Source organism: Limulus polyphemus, unplaced genomic scaffold (genome assembly GCF_000517525.1).
Source record: "Limulus polyphemus unplaced genomic scaffold, Limulus_polyphemus-2.1.2 Scaffold777, whole genome shotgun sequence".
NCBI lineage: Eukaryota > Metazoa > Arthropoda > Merostomata > Xiphosura > Limulidae > Limulus > Limulus polyphemus.
This window is the reverse complement of record NW_013666387.1, coordinates 146614-166276: the sequence shown is the minus strand read 5'-3', so window position 1 is coordinate 166276 and position 19663 is coordinate 146614. Positions and strand designations below refer to the sequence as shown.

The following is a 19663-nucleotide window of genomic DNA, read 5'->3' as shown; positions in this document are numbered from 1 at the left end:
TATGGAGGATGTTACTGCCATTGTACAGCATATTATGCAATCCATCTTGCATGTTGGGCTTTCTATTCCCATCCTTTCGGATAACGTCCCTTCCTCTCAATTTGAGGTTGAACAGGAGAAAGACAAATTTAATTGCCTGTTCCCTCTACTTAGACTTGCTTTGAGTACCTCCCTACTGGTTAAAGAAAATCCTCAACCTTCCACACAGTTTCAGAACTTGATTTCTCTGGTATATTACTTTCTTTCTCTATTGTTTGTGTCTTATGATTCTTCCTGTCCTTTGCTCCACAATCTAATCCTCAAGATTAATTAATGTTTCCTCTCTCTCCCAACATTCAGGTTCATGCTCATTCTTTTCTAGAACAGTTTCACACCCATACCCACATGCCTCATCCTCATTGCCTCTTGATTCTCATGTCCTAGCTTATAACCATTCTTTCTTTTCCATTCTAGATTATCAGTCTTTGGAATGTCTATTACTTGCTTGGGGGTCAGACACCTTGTCTTATGTTTCACTCTCTAGTGCCCAGTTATTATGGCTTTATCTTTTTCTTGCCAACCTCTTATATTACCTCTCCTCCTTACACCTTTTGTCTGGGGGCACTTCAGTGTACTCCAGAAAGGTTTGTCAGGGGAGATTTTTTCCTCTTTTTACCAGGATGGCCCATACCCTTTCTTCTGCCCTATCCTTTCTTTCTTCATTCCTCTGCTGTTGGGACCTGTTGAGTCAGGATCCATTCCTTACCAATGTATGACTACCTATTTCTTATCTGTGTGATCTCAGTCAGACTACCTTTCTTCAACCCAACATTTATGGTGGTGTTCCTGATTCACTGGAGTCCAGGACTGAAGCAGCCTAGCACAATTTCTCTTTACCTTCACTGATTTCTCACCTTCACAACCTTGCCGTTCCTTGACCAGCTCAGTCTGCACCTAATCTTCCCATTCCACCTTCTTCTTCTTACTATCCTCCAACTACCTGCTGTCAGGTTCATCATATATCTCATCAGTAACTATCCTGTTGGGTTGGGCCTATTGGGCACCTGTCTGACTCATCTATCTTTGGTATCTTGAGGATGCAGTATAAGATATTTTGGCTAAACATACCATCGAGATGGTATATGGTCCTTCTTTGGAGTATTACTGTCATTTCTTTGTGGTTTCCAAGAAGACTGGAAACATGTGTCTGGTAAAAGACCTATCATCTCTCAGCCAATTTTGGTTGGAGAATTTCTTTTCTCTCCAGTGATCCTTTTCACTTGGGCTGTGGATGACAAAGGTGATGTGCCAAATGCCTTCCTCCACATCCCAAATACCCAGTCCTACATATGTTTTCTACTATTCACCCATCAGAATCACATTTTTCAATTTTGTGCTCTTCCCTTTAGCATAGTGTTGGTCTCTTATGTATTCAGTCGAGTCAAGAGGACCTTCGCTTGCCCCCTTCATGACTTGGGACTGAGATTCCACTGCTACATGGACAGTTGGCTCCTCTTAGCCCATTTCCAGGAGGTATCCTCTTCTCACACCTCTTTTCTTCTATAGAGCACTTCATGGTCACCCAATGCACTGTATCCAGTAATAGACCTTTCTGATTGGGATCTGGGCACTTCTCCAGGTCTCCCCAGTGCAACTTTCCCCCCCCTTTTCTTATTCAAGTGATACACAGGAGACCTTTGCCACTTACCAGTTCCTAGTTACTGGGGTGGTGGATCATGGAGAATCTTCACTGGTTGGGTGGTGGTGACACTGTCACTGTAATAAGGGTCCTTCTGCAGCCAGAGTCTGTCCAGTATTGTGAAGGTGAGTATGCACCATACCATCTGATTTCACCCTAACCACATTACACATATTGGCTCATTAACTGCTTGTGTGCAAGTGCTTGGTCATGAACACAATACACCCATCCTATCCCTGCAATGCTTTAGGTATTTTGCCCTTCCCTCCTCCTCTGGCAAAGAGTATACCCTGCTCATCTCTCTTATGGGTGTTCCCATATGTAACCCCTGCCATTGGGTGTCACACTCCATGGGCTTTCCCTTTGGTCACTTTCTGAAGGGAACTCATCTAGGTTTAATTTTTGTGCCATCCCTTCCACCTCTTCAGTATGAGATTATAGTATTCCTGTCTGTAGAGGTGAGTTATTGTGTCAGAAGTTAACGTTTTCCTAAATTGAAAATGTATTTCTGACAGATACTCACCTCCACTTACATTGTCAACCATCCTCCCTACTTCCAGTACACCTTTTTTTCTTGCCCCGTCTATGAATGAAGTTATTGCAAGTGCATAAGGTGTTTTAATGCATGTGGAATTTGTGTCACCCTCCTATTGGTGGAAGGTGGTTATAGCATAATGATGTAATCATGCACCAGCACAGTTCACATTAAACATATGAATTTAGGTGGGAGCTAGCTCAAGTCTAGTGGCATGCAAATCTTATAGGCAGAAGCATGAAGGAAATAACATTTCCGTGTGAGGAGGTGTATATCTATTGGAAATACATGTTCAGATTACAAAAATGTTAACTTCTTGAGAACATTGGTTTGTGTTTTCTTGTGAGAGAGTGTCTACCAGTGTCATATATGATCGAAATGAAACTATCTTGTTTATACAGTGTTCGCAGCAAAAAAGACAAGAAGGTTTTTAAAATGATAAAGAAGCTGGAAAAATACAGGTAAGTAGTTTGTTTTATGTTATAGAGAGAAATTTAAGTATTTATATTTATACTATAATAAATTTTTGCAGTATTTTGAAAATTGTTACCAATAATAGTATTACTGTTTGGTTTATTTGAACTCATTGTAGATGGGCCTCTTTGCAATTTCCACCGGTAGGATTTAGTCAAAATTGAGTGTAATTTTATAATTATTTAAACTGTATGTGTTCAGCTTGGTCTTTCTTCAATGCATTGATAATAGAACCAAAGAGCAAGGCCGAAACCAAACACAATCTTCGCCTGCAGCCATTTTGTCTACTCCAGGGCCCTATGTGCCGAATATTACTCCTGGCCCCTTGAAGCGAGAAAGATCCCCATCCTCAGCTCACGTTCATTGTGTTGAGTAAGCTAGCTTGCTTATGTTTTTTTTGGTTTGGCTAACTTTGCTAAGAGATCATTAAGTAGTTGTGATTTACATAGACTTGCATGGTGCTTTAGTGAGCAGATTTTATAGCAAGGTTGCAGAAAATTCATATAATGTATAAAGCTAGAGAACCTGTTTCTGAAGGTTGACTGATAGACTAGGGAAAAATTTGTTCAATTTTAGGCTTACTTATCAGCATAATTGACTTAAAAGTCTTATTACAGTTAAAAGTTTTAAAAACATTTACAGTTGATTAACAATTTTATTTTTCTCCATTTTGGTTTTGTGAACTTCTTTCAGTGCTGGAGTATCTAAAACAATTAAAATAAAACAAGACTTAGTCTAATATTACATCATCACTTAAATGTTTAACCCTCTCGCCATGGGCAGGGCAAAGTGCACATGCCACGACTTTGCAGAGATTTACATTCAAAACTTAATTAAACTACTTTATTATTACATTATATGAATATACTTGACATCAAAATGTAGTTTATAAATCAAATTCTAATATTTTTTACAAAATAAAGAGTAATTTAGATTTATTTTGTATTTTTTTATGGCGATTACAAGGTCGGTCAAATTGACCAATCCTTATAAAGTTAGGGTAGAAAAAATAACAGGTAAAATATTAAGTTTTACAGAAGAAAAAAAGTTTGAATTTATTTAGGAGGTTTTAGAGGTTGTGCAGATGAAATTTGACAATTTTCAGATGAAGGAAAGTATTTTTAATCTTAACATGAAAAATATTTTGTACTTTGAACAGTCAAAACTTTGACTCCATATATTCATGGAGAAATTTTTAGTGAAATACTTCATTAAAATTCTGGGTTTTTTTGCCTATAAACTTTAGTGGTTGCTGGAAAACATTCATGAAGATAAAACATATTAAAAGCATGGAAATTTCAAAGGTAAATTTTGGTCACAAACCTGGCCAAGGCTCGGCATGGCCAGGTGGTTAGTGCGCTCGACTTGCAATCTGAGGGTTGAGGGTTCGAATCCTCATTACACCAAACATGCTCGCCCTCTCAGCCATGGGGGCATTATAATGTGATGGTCAATCCCACTATTTGTTGGTAAAAGAGTATCCCAAGAGTTGGCGGTGGGTGGTGATGACTAGCTGCCTTCCCTCTAGTCTTACACTGCTAAATTAGGGACGGCTAGCGCAGATAGCCCTCGTGTAGCTTTGTGCGAAATCAAAAAACAAACAAACAAACTTGGCAAAATTGAGTGAGCTCATAGTGAGAGAGTTAATTACAGGGTTTGCACAGTTTAGGAAAATCCTAGAAAGCCATGGAATTTTGTAAATGAGTTCTTCATTAGTGGAAGACCTGGAAAATTAGTGGTTTTTATTAGGAGGTCCAGGAAAAGTCCTCGAAATTTTAACCCCATCACTCTTGTATCTCTTATTTTTATTGATAACAGCTTTGGACCATCATGCTTGTCTCAGTTTCACTAAAGTCAATCTCTAGAAAATGTGACTTGTAAAGTGTGAAGTACGTGACTTACCACCACTGATCAGTAACATGCTTTGAACTTTGTGCAATCCAGTTGTTGTCACATGACTGTTAGTGGAATGATACTATTAGCATAAAATAAGCCCAAGATACATTTGTTGGAAATCTAAAATCATAAAATTGTTGGTAGCATAAAGAACATTAATATTTCAGAATTTTCCTAATTCTGTCTTCAGCATAAACTCTTCAAAAATAATTAACAATGTTTAATAATAAATGAACTACAATTTTTGCTCATTTTTTCCTGATTTAAGTCTATTGGTCAATAGATTTTCTTTTATCTGTAGTTCCTGTTCCTTATTTGTGCTTTCAAGGATTTTGAATAGTCCTCTACTTATGGGTTTATTATAGTCATTTAGCTCATGTTTCTTAATGCTTGAAAATTATGTGCATTTGAAACTTGCATGTTTTTTCGATGTAAACGTAATCACATATTGGTGGATCCAATATAACGAATAGAACATTTATGATATTTATATTCATATACCGTATTAGACGTTTTGAGAATAGGTATTTGATTCTCATACTTCTGGAGAAATTTTAATCTGAATACAGGCTTAAAAACACATCTCAATTCAACTTTAAAGTATGCATGATGGCATAACTGGTTCCTAATCAAAATAACCTGTTTACCTGTATGTGGCAGGTATAAATAAATATTTTTTTAAGTAACATTCCAATTGAGTTGTGTAGAAAGAATCATATCATTTAAGTAGTCTTGAATAACATGATTTATAATGCCTATTTGAAAGGCATTTTCTCATAAAAGTTTCCTAATATTTTTGTTCTCTTAATGAAAGGTTTCTTACTTATTGGTTAATTTATATATCTGATGAACCAATATTTTAACCAGAATTTCTTAAAAGACTATGATATAAAACTGTCTGTTTTTACATACAAACTAATGAAAGTCTTCTTATTAAAAATTTCCTATTTAAGTTTTCCCATCTTTATTATGAAAAGAGGTCTAAGAATGGAAATTGTGGATTTTTTTATGGCCTACTCGGAAATGAATATCAAGATGGTTACTGTTATGATCATTTAAAAATCTCTACATGTTGAGTTTCGGTAAAGGTAGTAAAGGTTTCATATACTTAACTTTTATAACATACTGGTTTAAACAGAGAAGGACATTATTCAAACCAACACTTTTTATGGTGGCACAGGAACAAATTTGCAAGTGATGTAGCTAACTTAGGTCCCATAGCAACACCATCAACTTGGTCATATATATGATTGTCAAATAGAAAATGAGATTCATGAATTTATGAAATATGCTTAGGAAATCTCATTTAACCACTGTCATTTTGATATAAAAGTTCATTACGTGAATTTATGGCCTCATCTAATGGTATGTTGGTATAAATTAGCACCATTTTGTGATATATGTTACTAATGTTATTTTATTTCTTTTTGTTGTCATTAACCCTTTCAAAGGTCAAAGTGCACGTCCCAACATTTTACAGAGTTACTTTCAAAATTTAAATAACCACCTTTATTGTCAATGTATATGAATAACTGTGGCACCAAAACGTAGTTAATAAGTCAAATTGTAATATTATATAAGTTTTAAGTTCTTACTTTTATAAGGAAAATATCTAGATAAAATTCTCAACCTAACCTGGTATGAGAATTGTAACATTTGCTTTCTAGGTCTTCCCTTTTCTCCCCTGTGAGAAGTACAGAATTTAATATAAATTATTTATTATAATTTAGATATTATTGAGGCAAATCATAATTTTTATAGCCTTCATCTTTATTTATTTATGGAGCCACAACCTAGAAAATCAGATCTACTAGCCATGCCTAATTTTGTTTTCCTATTACAATTTGCAGTCATTCTAGAAAGAAAAAAAATGGGTAATTTAGATTTATGTCTTAACTTTTTATGGTGGTTAAGAGATCAGTCAATTTTACTGATCCTGTATAGAGTTAGGGTAGAAAAGATAACAGATAAAATATAAAGTTTTCTGTAAAAGATTGTTTAATATTTATTTAGGAGGTTTTGGAAATTATGCAAATGAAATTTGAAAATTTTCTGATGAAGAAAAATATTTTTAATCTTAATATGAAAATCACTTGGCACTTAGAGTAGTCAACACTGACTCCATATATTTACCTACAATATTTTTGATAAAAAATACTTAATTAAAAATTCTGATATTTGTGTCTACAAAAGACTTGTAATGGTTACTGAAACCTTGCCAAATTTTATGAACATAAATTAAGTACTTCAAAGTTATAGTATTTATACCTTCATGGTTACAAGTTACTTACCTGGTGGTTACAAGGTCACGTAAAATACACAAGCCCATTGCAAAAGTGTTAATTGTTCCTTCCAGATCTAAAATAAATAAGATTCTTTCAACACCAGTTCATGGTTTTACACATAATAATCATACCCTGTGATTACTGATACACATGACAGCACCCTTGACAGCAGATAAAATTATTAAGAACAATTGTTATTTTAAATATCGTTTTAAAGGTGGGTATATGTTATCATACAAGAAAATGTAAAGGCTGAATACCATAAGGTTTCCAGTTCTTTAAAAAGTTCTTTGATAGGTGGATTTGCAGCAGTAAACTAAGGAAACATTTAAAAATAACAAAATGAAGTTGTTTAGAAAACCATGAGATATTCAACATTAAGTGTACAATGCTGTGGGACTGGTTTCAGTAACAATATGAGTGTGAATCTTTGCTTTGTTGACTTAGTTGGCATGATGATATGTGATGATGTATGTTCAGCAATCAATTTGTACAAGTCCTATTGGAAAATTGAAAACATTTGTTAAATAAATATTATCTGGTTTTGGCTGCATGCTATATTAATTTTTAACTCTGACCAAAGCAAAGATCTTAGATTTTTTATTATTATTACAATTGTCTTAAATTAGTGACATGTTTTGTGCATATAGATGAAGGATATGTGCTTCTACCTATAGGTAACCTTGTTTAAGCTTTATTACTACCTCATATCAAGAGTAGTGTGTAAGCAGCATAATAAAAATTTTATAATAATCTCTTCTGCTGCCAGTATTTTTAGTGATCATAGTAGTAGTAAAAGTGATATTTATAAATAATATTAACTTCTAATAGTATATTTGCAATTGACATTCATTAAACTTCAATGCAATCAACCAGCCAGCAAAATAATATGATTTTATCAGCTCAATATCATCTCTAAGGGAGTTCACTGCACAAGGACTCCAACAATTTTCAGTATTTGTATTTTTTATGTTTTATAAGATTGTTGTCTTTGATAAGATCTGTACTAATATTTTTTAGTTTATTGTCTTTTTTTTATATTTTTTGCAAAACTCAACTAAAATTGATGGGACCAGAGCCACAGAAAACCTGGTGCTGGTCCCAGACCAGCTACCTTGAAAATACATGTGATTGGGGTTGAGTATGCTGTTTTCAAAAATGACTTATCATAACCAAGAACAGGAAACAATATGTAATCTAACCTCAGGATTCATTAAAATCAAATAAAGTGGATGGAACTGCTAAAGTTAGCAACCTCAATTATGATAGAGGGAAGTTGGCTCTTGAGGTCTTCTAGTGGTGTGGTATTGATGAGAAAGTCTCTAAAGCTAGTACACATGAATGCACACACATATTTGTAATTCTGAAATATATTAAAAAAAAGACTAAAAACATCTAGAAATAGTTTCTGTTTTGTAATGTTTGTATTCACTCAGCACTACTCTCCATTTATTTCACAAAATATTGTTTTGTAATCAAGATACTAAAGCATAATGAAAATTTATTATTCAATAATTAATTTGATATTTAAAACTTAACCCATTGACTGTGACTGCTCTAAATATTAAGTGTACCAGTCTTTTATTATATAAGACACACTTGGATTCAACTCAGCAAATCAGCTCTCAATGGGTAAGCGTACTAAGTGCTTTTTAGATAAATTTTTGTCTCATTTACTTATTGATCTATCAACCCCCTAAAAAAAAGTCTAGAGGACCTTAATCAGATGGCATTAAGGGTTGAATCTAAAATTTCCCAAATTATTAAATAAAACCCTGTTTGGTGATCTTTAGGCAGGTTTTGGAAACTTCCTGCTTGTTTTTCTTTGAATAATTTTTGTGTGGAACTTCTGGCTATGGCAAAATATTATTTCCTCTAATATGTTATAGAACAAAAATACTCAGTAATATTTGAAAAAGAAAATCATCACTTTCAAAAGGTATGCATATGAACCATAGTCAGACAAACCAGTTTTTTAATTTCTGGTTGAAACAATGAATTACATTTAAATCTATTTTTTTCTTACATTTAAAACATAAGCTACACATACCAAGTATGGCATTAATCACCTTGAATTTATCACTTTGACATGTGTTTTAAGCTCTCAAACTATGTTTGTATGTGTTTTTTAGGGATTTTATACTGTTGATCATAGGTTGTGGTTACCTCAGTGCTGTTAAAGGCTTTCATAAAGTTACCTTGAGCTTTTAGTTGATGCAACCTTAGATGATATCATAAAGTTTTTCATGAATGTATTCAGATTAACAGGAATTGGTTTATTAGAAAAAAGTGTATCACTTAAGTGATAGAAAAACATGTAAAAGCTAAATTGTCAGAAAATAGATACATTTAGTTTTGCTTCTCTTGATAAATAGTAGTTCTGATACGACACCTTACCTCTTATCACATAAAAGCTTTTCTTGATTATTACTACCCTCTGTATGCTCAAATGAATTTGCAGTTTATTGTTATGGTTTCTTCAACTGCTACTATTACCTTAGATAAACCACCTGTTGCTGTGACCACAGGTGCAACATTATCGACAGAGGAAGTATTGGCGCTCGTTCGACATGAAATGGAATCGTTCATGCAGACTGGGAGATCTCCTGACCCTCAACCAATTCTCTGTAACCCTAGGAACACTGGATGAGAGGATGAAAACTTACACAGCCTTTTCCCTCCCCCTGCTTTGCCATGTAGTCTTATGTAGATGTGATTGATGCACCTAGATCAGATTTTCTGAACTTGTTTACATGGGTTTGTTACATTTTGTCCGTATCCACTGTTTCATTTGAGCTGTTTTCTTCTTTGTTACTTTAAATGCCTTCTCCTCTGGATATTTTGTGTTTCCTTCCTTGCCTGATATCTGGGCTCATACTGAGATTTTTGCACAGCAATTAAGTTCAGGGATTAGCATCCCCCCCAGTGCTTCGGAAGCCTATCCTCAGGATTCAAATCCCTTTTTGGATTCTAAATTTCTCTTTGGAGTTCAGACCTGAATACTTCAGCTCATTTTTCACATGCTCAGTATTCCCACGTTCATTTATCTTTAACCTCCCTCCTATGTTACCTCTCTACCATTCTTCTTTTGTCTGAGGCTATCTGTCATTCCCCTGAGAGGTTTTTAGGAGAATGGCCATTCCCTTTTGTTGTCTCTTTTGTTGAGCCCATTTGTTTTTCCACATTATCATTCTCTTTTTGTCCGAGGCTATTTATCATTCCCCTGGGGAGTTTTGGTGGGTGGCTATTCCCTTTTGTTCTTCACATGAGCTAACTTGTCTTCCTTGGCTTTGTCTCTTCACGCTTGGCTCCTGTGTTGTTTGGATTTGTTGGGCAGAGATGCCTTTCTAATATCGGTGTATTCGCCTCCCCTCATCTTTAAGAGATTTATGCATGGCTCTTTTTTTTGCATCAGTCCATTTTTGGAGATGTCCCTGAGTCCTTAAAGTTTCATGTGGAGTCAGCCCATCTCCATTCTTCCATATTGTTCCTTACTACTTGTCTGTCCCAATCTTCCTCTGCTTCTGATTTTTTTCCTGTCCCTCCCCTACTCTCCCCTTGCCAGTTCCTTGTACCTGAGTTTGTGAGTCATGTTATCATATTTTTTGGAACCAGCCCACCCACAATACACAGTTCTAGTGAATATTTTTGTAGGTACAGGACCTCTGGAGGCAGGCTGTACAATTTTGTCCACATTTGGAGGATCTTCACCACCACAGATCCTTGGGTGCTGCAAGTCTTATCAGAAAAACCTTCCCTTCATTTTCACACTCCTCCTCCCTTATCCCTCTTTCCAGTTCCCTTCCATCCCCCAGAAGAACCCATATCGTGCCAGTGTGTGTCGGAGGCTGTTCAGGATCTCCTTTCCAAGGGTGCTACAGAATCCATGGCTCATCCCAACCATGGGTTTTATTCTTTGTTGTTTGTTGCCCTCAAAAAGACAGAATTGGTGACCTATCATCGATCTTTCCAATCGGAACTTATTTTTACACATTCTTCATTTCACCATGTAGTCATTGTTGTCACTTTAATAAGCATTTACTCCAGGTTTATGGATGACAAAGTTTGAAGTGTTCGATGCTTACCTCCACATCCTCACATCCCCAACTTCTCATCGGTTTCTTTGATTCATCCATGGGGATTGGGTCTATCAATTCCAAGCTCTTCCATATCACCTTTTCTCAGCCCTCTATAGGTTTTTTATCTGGTGGTCAAAGCTTTTGCCAAATGAATCCCCTACCAGAGGCTTCAGTTACATCATTACATGGATGACTGGCTTCTTCTAGCTCCATCATGAGCAGTAGCCTCCTGCCACTCTTGTCCAAGAAGCTGCACATGTTGGTTAATTAGTCATGGTAGTGAAGTCTGACTCAATATCTGGTTCTTTTTGGGGTCTTTTTCAACTCTTACCTCAGTCGGACCTAACCATCTCCAATTTGTTATTGATCTATGGAGTTAGCAGTTCAAAAGGCATAATTCTCTCCTACTTTACCTGCATGAGAGGTTTTATCACTTTTGGGGACTTGGGCATTCTTGGAAATCCTTATTCCCCTGGATCAGGCCCACATGAGATTCTTTGGTGGGTTATACATGATCAGTAGGACCTTGCCAGAGATTCCCTAGATTCTCCTAGTTCCCTTCCTTCCTCCCTGCAAACAAACTTTGCCTGGTGGCTAAACAGAGACAACACCATGGCTGGAGTTCCTCTTCCACCTTCCTGACCAGATTTACACCTTTTTGCAGATACTTGGATTCTTGGGAAATATCTAGTCACTGGTCTGACGTTAAGTTCAAATTTAATATCAGTCTCCTGGAACTTTTAGTGATTTTGTTGGGATCTGGATCAGTTCCTTTCTCTTCCCCAGGACAAGTCAGTCATGATCCATTCCTACAATTTGATTATGGTCTCCTACATCATCAGCAGGGGGTACTTGTTCACAGTTTCTAAGTTTTCAAACACCAGACCTTCTGTATTGGGCCCACAGCCAGCAGATTTACCTACAGGCTTGCCATATACTGGGTGCTCTCAATCTGGTCACAGATCGGTTATCTCATCCTTCAATCCACAGGTCTTCCAGTGGCTCTACTCTCAGTTGGATACACCCTGGTTGGAAGTTTTTGCCATCCAGCAGAATACAAAGCTCCATCTTCTTTGGTTTCATGTTCCATATTCTTCAGCTTTAGCACTGGATGTTTTCAGCCATGACTGGAAGAACCTGTATATTTATGCTTATCTTCCCAATCGTCTTCTTCCTTGTGTAATGTCCATCATTCAATCCATTTCGTGTCAAGTACTTCTGATAGCAACATTCTGGCTGGCTCAGACTTGGTTCCCATTACTTCAGCCCCTCCAGTTAACACAACTCTTATCTTTTCCTCTCTCTCCATTTCCCCTTCATCATCCTCATGCATGACAGTTTCATCTATCTCAATCTACACTCTGGCTTCAGCATGGCTTTTGTCCCTTCACTTGTCAGAAGGACCAGTCTTCCCACTCAGGTAGCATCCCTTATTTCCTGTTCTATCCATCCTTCCTCATTATCTGTGTATGAGCATAAATGGCATGTTTATCACCATTGGCCACTGTGCTATGGCCTCATTCTTTCCCACCCTATCCTTCCTTGTATCTCAGACTTCTCTTGATTGTTTGACAAGGGTTTCTCTGTGTCAACCATTGCAGGCTATCATGTTGCCTTACCCTATTCCACCATATTTTCTCTTCTCCAGTCATATCCCTCTTGTTCTAATTCATTTGGATCCTTCATCTTTCCCAACCATCTCCCCTTCCAGATTGGAATCTTACTGTTGTACTACATTCCCTGTACCCTTCCCTTTTTAAATCTTTTGGCATTTTGTTCCTTACCTTAAAAATTCTATTTTCTTCTCCTTTTAGATTTGGGATGTTGTTGGTCAAATGTGTTTGCCAATGATGTCTCACTTATCCTTTACCACAGCACCTATGTCCTCATTTACCCATATAGAGCCTTCCTTCCCAAGAGTTCTGCTGCTCATGAGAGTAATTTCACCTGCCCTCCATTTCATATTTATATTTCTGCTCTGATATGGATTGTCTCTTGTGTCCAGTCTGTGTTTTCCTATTTATGTGGTGTACATGACTTCCTTCTGTAGTTCCTGTTCCTAACTCTTTACCCACTGGAATCATTTCATTCCCAGAGACCTTTCCCCAATTACCCTTACAGGTTGGAATCACCAATTAATTAGTTTGGCATATTCTTCTTTGGCTCTCTGTGACCATCGCCTCTTCCATGTTTCTTCTCACCAAATATATCATCTGCCTCCTGTTGCTGTCTTACATGATATAGTACAACTATGAGTGTGTAAGTTATTTTTACATATATATTTTTCTGTTTCAAGATCCTTGTTATTTGTTTCTTGCTGGATCCAACTCATTGGCAATTGTTACTTGTCCAGGTATACTTATTTTCAAATCTGCACTAAATGGTCTTTTAAAGTCTATAATGCACACAGTTGAGATGGGTGTTCCACAAGACCATTTGTAAGTTCTTCCTCATGGTGTTGTGCATCAGAAATATGTTTGTCCCAGACTGTACACTCATGAACCAGCATGAGTGAAGCAGAAGAGGATCATTGCTGATCCTTACTGATCCTTAAATTTATGAACCCGGGATCTGTCTGCTTTACAAAATAGGGTTTGCAGTCACCCATTTGCACTGTTTCCAGTGCTGCATTCCTCCAGACTCTCCAATGCATTTTCCACTCCCACTTCTAGTGGAGTATGGGAGTACTAACCACTTACCAGTTCCTAGCCATGGAAGCTTCCTCTTGAGTGTGTTTTGTTCTACTCAGTCGAGAGTAGGGCAGTGGTGTTCTGCTGATGTAGATGGTGTAGAACCCTCCTTCTACTGCAGCATGGATTGTTTCTCCTGTTGCTGCCTGTTTATGGACTGGAGATGACTCACCAATAATGGTTCAGACTGTTCATCATACTGCTGCCTAGATGTGGATTGGGATTAGAGATGAACTAACCAACATAAGTCCTCACAAGTAAGGTGAATGGTAGAGTACCTTGTTCCTACAGCTGGATAGAAGACCCGTTTCTGGTACCACTGATTTTTGATAAATTGATCTCCCACATTGGTAGACAGCCTCTGGCTTTCTGGGGATGGAACAATTCAATCCTGGTCCCAGTGATTCTGAGAATTGAGTTGATCTCCTGATTGCAGTCTGGTGTCCCATCATCATTTTATATTAGGGGCACATCTGAAATCAATTAGTTGAGGACCTCATCATTCCAGGGACTGGAAGTGTCATTCCCAGTCCCAACAGTTTGAAGATGGAGTTGATTTCTTTATTGGTTGAGGACCTCCTCCTTCTGGGGACTAGGTGTACCAATCCCTGTTCATCAGTTAAGGATGGTGTTGATCTCCCAGTTATGGTCTGACATGCCCTAGTTGCTCTAACTTCTGTTAGTCCAGGACCTCCTCCTTCACAGGGACTGGATATATCTTTTCCAGTTCCATCAATTTGAGGATGAAGTTGTTTACACGGCTTCATCCAGACTTGCTCTGTGTCTCTAACTCTGGGGCACTTTCTACTATTTATCGTATGTGCCTCTTTTCTGGCCATCTAGCGACAATGTTTTTCTTCAAGGGCAAAGAATATACCTGTTTCAAATGTGGTACAATCTGCCACGAGTGCAGTTCCTCTTCACAGAGATGTCATACACCTTGAGCTCTCTTTATACGTATTCTGAATGGGGCTAATCTAGGTAATGTTACAGATCACCAGATCAAGTGGGGTTCTAGCTTTTATGTGAGAAGAGGTGAAGTATTGGATCAGAAGTTATCATTTTCCTACACATAAAATGTATTTCCAATAGACACCTCTTCTCACCCTTCCTCCCCACTTCCAGTATTTTTATTCTTGGTATCTAATCTTAAAGTGAGGTTAGACTATAATTCAGTGTGTGTGTGTTGCACTCTTATTAGTGGAGGGTTGTCTCATGATTATGTACATGCTAGAACACAACTGAACCATGTTAAGCACATGTGGATAAGTGGGAGTATCGAGGCTAATGGTGAGCAAAACATTTTAGCATATAGAGGGCAGTAATAATCAAGAAAAGCTTTCATGTGAGAGGAGGTAAGTGTATATATGAAATACATTTTCTGTGTAGGAAAATTATAACTTTTAATATTCTCTCTCTCTTGATAATTAAAGAAATTAAATTGTAGAATGTTTTTAAATTGTATACAATATAACAAAATTACAGATAAAAGGGGATATGACAACTGAATCATTTGTTATTTTTTATGTTGAAGTAGTTGAATAGTGTTAACTGTACTTATAGGTTAACCTGTCATGTTTATTTGATAACATTCAATGCACTGTGATGAAAAGTTCCCTACCACTGTTAACATCAAAAATTGCTTAATGAATTTCATTCTCATTAAATTCCTGTTCATTTGTGCAAGTTTTTGCTAAGGAAAGGAATTTACTGGTGTGTTTCTATATAAATATTGTAAGAGTAATGTAATTATTACTTAGTTATTTAAATGGAGTTGCTAACACTATATTATGTTCATATCTCAAGTTTTCATTATCACCTGTCTTATTGTCAGGTTTTGTTAAGTAACCAGTTTGATGCAATACCATAATTATAAAAGTATATTATATTAATGAAGGAAGCCATTTAAATGTTCTGTAAAATCACATCAGTAACACATATATTAATAAACTGAAACAATATTAAAAATAAATCTTAGCAGACTCACTTTGAATACATGCTGAGTTGTTAATGAATACAAGATCATCCCAAAGCACATACAGAACTCACAAAGTATATGTTCAAAAGAAGCTATTCTGATGTTAGCCAAAGTTCTTTTGAGGTCATTGTTTTATAATCTTTGTTTCTAGAAAAACAATTCAAAGGGAAGATGTTATAGGAGATTTTTACCAAAGTTTGTCATGGTTCATTGATTACAATGCTTTATCTGATATGCTGAATTATTTATAAAATCTTTATTTCGGTTATTTCTGTGTTGCTATATTAAATTATGTTAAAATTGATGTAGAAAGTCACTAAAATAATATTTTAGTTGACTGAAACTGAACGTAGGATTAATTTTTGACTTCATTATCAAAATCACAAGTGATAGAATTTGTGTGTTTGAAACTGTATATTATCTATGATAATAAACTGTTTGTATATTTTAATATTATTCATTATTATTGTTTATTTGCTCTAATATCTTGAATGCTAGATTTTAAATGTGTTAAAATCGTATAAAATAATAGATTAATTCATTAATAAAAGATGCTCATAGTTGGAAATAATAAAATTCAGAATTTTATGAGTGTTATCCATTAAGTTGACATGTTACTAAATACCTCTACCATTAACATGCCACATAAAAGTAATATATTTAACATTTTACACAAGGTTGATGGATGCACGTTTTCTTGAGGATGAAACAATACCAGATGGAACCCACATGCAACCAGGGACAAAATTCATTAAGAAATGGAGAGTTCAGAACACAGGGTCTAAACCTTGGACATCTGACACAATGGTGAGGCACTTGGGTATTATTATTAACTTTCATTTACTACCAACAGTCAATACAATATTCCTTAGTTTAGGTAAGTTACGGTCTTTCTAACATGTAACAGAGAAAAGAAACATACTTGCTCAACTATGAGAAGAACAACAAAGAAACACAACACCTATGTAAACACTAGCACCATTGCTTTGGCTCTTTTGAAATTTAAACTACCAATCCTGGGTTGATTTGATTGAGTTCTGTTTATCTTGAATGAGAGTTCTTGATGTTACAGTATAGTGTAAGATCAGAGAGGGGTGCAAAAAAAGAATGTGTGACTTCTTCACTTTGCAGTCTGCTTCCCCTCCACATACATTAGAATAGCAATATTGCATTTTTTATAGCTATATATATATTATATTTTCTGTAAGTCTGATCATATAAATAATCAGAATTATGTAATTCTGATCACACATATATATATATTTTTTTGTCTTGTAATTAACTTGTTTACATTAGAATATGTTTTTAGTATATGCTTTGTGTAGATAATAGTATGAAGTATATTCACAAGGTTATGCTCTGTGTCTTGTTCATTTGTAAATAAGCCTGAGTAGTTAATGTTGGTACTATGAAAAGAAAAAAAAACTAAAACAATATCTAGTGTTCAATAAGCATACCAATGTCTTTAAGTTCTGTATAAAATTGGTTATGATAATAATAAAAGTAGTAGCTAGCAATTGTTCAACTCATTCTATTCTCCCAAGTTTTATAAGGTGATTGATGTAAGTATCTAATTAGGTGGGCTGGAGACTAGTTATTATGCACCATATGAACATATTTGAAATAACTACATTATATATATATTTAGAATTTTTCTTAGTCACTGTAATAATGTATCGGAACTTGAGGTTTATTTTACAGCAGTATGTTAAGTTTAATAGAGCAAGTTTTGTAAAAAAATATTTTTATAACCCAGTTGTGACATTACATAGTTAATTCAAATTATCCACCAATGGTTACTGTTATTGAACTATACAAAAATCATTGTACTGCCTCAGAAGTTCCTGACCTAACATACGTGTTTATTGTATTCATCTGTAGCTGAAATACCACTGGGGTACAATGGGACTGGTTCCAGATGGTACCAAGGTAAGTGTACCGCCACTGGAAGCAGGCGAGGAAGGAACGTTAGCTGTACAGTTTACAGCTCCCTTAGAACCAGGACGATACCAGAGCCACTGGAGGCTATACCATCATGGTCGAGGTTTTGGTCACAGGATGTGGTGTAATATTGAAGTAGATCAGCCCATTATACTGGAGTCTAAGTGCAGTCAGGTGTGTGTGTATTCATGTCGTCAGCAAACAAATTAGCCATTAGTAAACACTGGCCTGTGTGTATGTGTGGAGATATTACTGATGATTATATAGAAGGAGCAGTTCAGTTAAGTTATAATATTAATTATAGAGTAATTGTTTTTATCACGTCAGAATCCAATGTTCTATTTAAATGTAATAGAAAAGTTACTTGTGATGCTGATAATCCAATCTTTAATGTGTAAATGAATCACTTTCTCCTTATTAGTCGAGTGTTTCCTTCTAAACCTAGTTTTTAATATAGGAAAATTGAACCTCTTCAATGAACAGATAGGTTTTCTTCTAGATTTGTAATAATTTTATTTAATTAGCTATAGTAGTTTTTTCTAAACCTTGAACTGTACTACTTATGGAAGACACCTAGACTGTTTGGTGAATTTGGCCACATGTTCTTCCTTTGGTAAACACCACATCTATCACCTGAACTCCAATACCTTGGGATAACACGTAGAATGTTTGGTGAAGTTGGCCACATGTCCTTCCCTTGGTAAACACCAGGTTTATCACTATGAACTCCACTACCTTGGGAAGACACCTAGAATGTTTGGTGAATTTGGCCACATGTTCTTCCTTTGATAAATGAATGCTTACAAATTATACAATTCCTAGAAAAAATTGTTTGGTGAAATGCTATCTTTGGTGTTTACCAAGATAAGGTCTTGTAGCTAATTTCACCAAACATTCTAGGTGTCTTCCTTAAGTAGTAGAGTTCAAGATGATAGATTTGATGTTACCAGTGTGCTTATGTAAGTGCATTTACTAGTTTGTAAATTAACACACCTGCTTCTTCGAAACTTTTTATAACAGGTACCAATAAAATGTTAAAAAGCTTTAGTCCTTGAGTCCTAGTTGTGCATAAAACCCAAGTAACCAAAAGCTTAAACAGCATTTGATTAAGGTTGTGCAAAGGGCAAATCATTACATATCTTTTACTTGTTCAGTGTGTTCAAATGATATTTTTTATGTAATAGTAGTATTAAATTAAAAATATGATGGCCACAGAATTTTAAGTCATAGAGAGGTCATACTGACAAATTGTAAACATTGAACTTTGGTAGTACTTAAACAGGTTAATTTTCTTGCTATGGATAGGTAAAAGTGTGTTACATCATTCAATACTATAACTTGTGCTACACCTTTAGCATGTGATTTATATCTTGTGTTGTGAGATTATTAGTTAGGCATGTTTCAAAGAGAAATAAAACAATAAAATTAAATAAAAGCAGATTTAAACTGTTACAAGTCTTTAGGATAAATAATTGTGATTTTTACTGTTACAATCTGCAATCATTCTGGAAGGGAAAAAAAGGATAACTTAGATTAATTTCAAATTTGTTGTGGTGGTTACAAGGTCTGTCAAATCAAGTGAACCCTTGTAGTGTTAGGGTAGAAAAATGATAGATAAAATATAAAGTTTTGCTGAAAAAGCATTTGATATTCATTTAGAAGATTCTAGCGATTATGTAAATGAAATTTGAAAACTGTAAGATAAATAATGTATTCTTATCTTAACATGAAAATTACCTTGCACTCAGACTAGTCAGAGCCTGAGTCAGACTCTGACTTCACAAATCACAGACAAATCTGTAATGAAAAATACTTAATTCAAAAATCTAATTTTTTGTGTACAAAACACTTGTAATGTTTACTAAATGCTTGTCTAAATTTGTGAAGATAGGCTTACTACGTTAAAATTTATATTACACTAGCTGAGTTACCCAGTGTTGCACAGTGAAAATTTAGATATGAAATGTATAGATCAGTATTTTTTTCAGCAAATTATTCAGTAAGTAGATAAAAGCTGTGATGCAAGAAATAAAAAAGCATTTAATCAAACAAAGCTTTATTTGAAATTAGATCGTGTTTGAGCTTGTCTTGTTCTTTGAGCCTGAAG

At 35.5% G+C, this 19663-nt stretch overlaps 1 protein-coding gene across 1 annotated transcript in view; it reads left to right on the top strand.

The window, feature by feature from the left end:
* LOC106460472 (next to BRCA1 gene 1 protein-like) overlaps positions 1 to 19663 on the top strand; it is a 60875-nt gene that overhangs the window by 25066 nt on the left and 16146 nt on the right. The window contains exons 10-13 of the mRNA XM_022387209.1: positions 2615 to 2674; positions 2919 to 3059; positions 16293 to 16422; positions 17497 to 17730. Coding sequence (XP_022242917.1) covers positions 2615 to 2674; positions 2919 to 3059; positions 16293 to 16422; positions 17497 to 17730 — 565 coding nt within the window. The remainder of the gene's footprint in view (positions 1 to 2614; positions 2675 to 2918; positions 3060 to 16292; positions 16423 to 17496; positions 17731 to 19663) is intronic.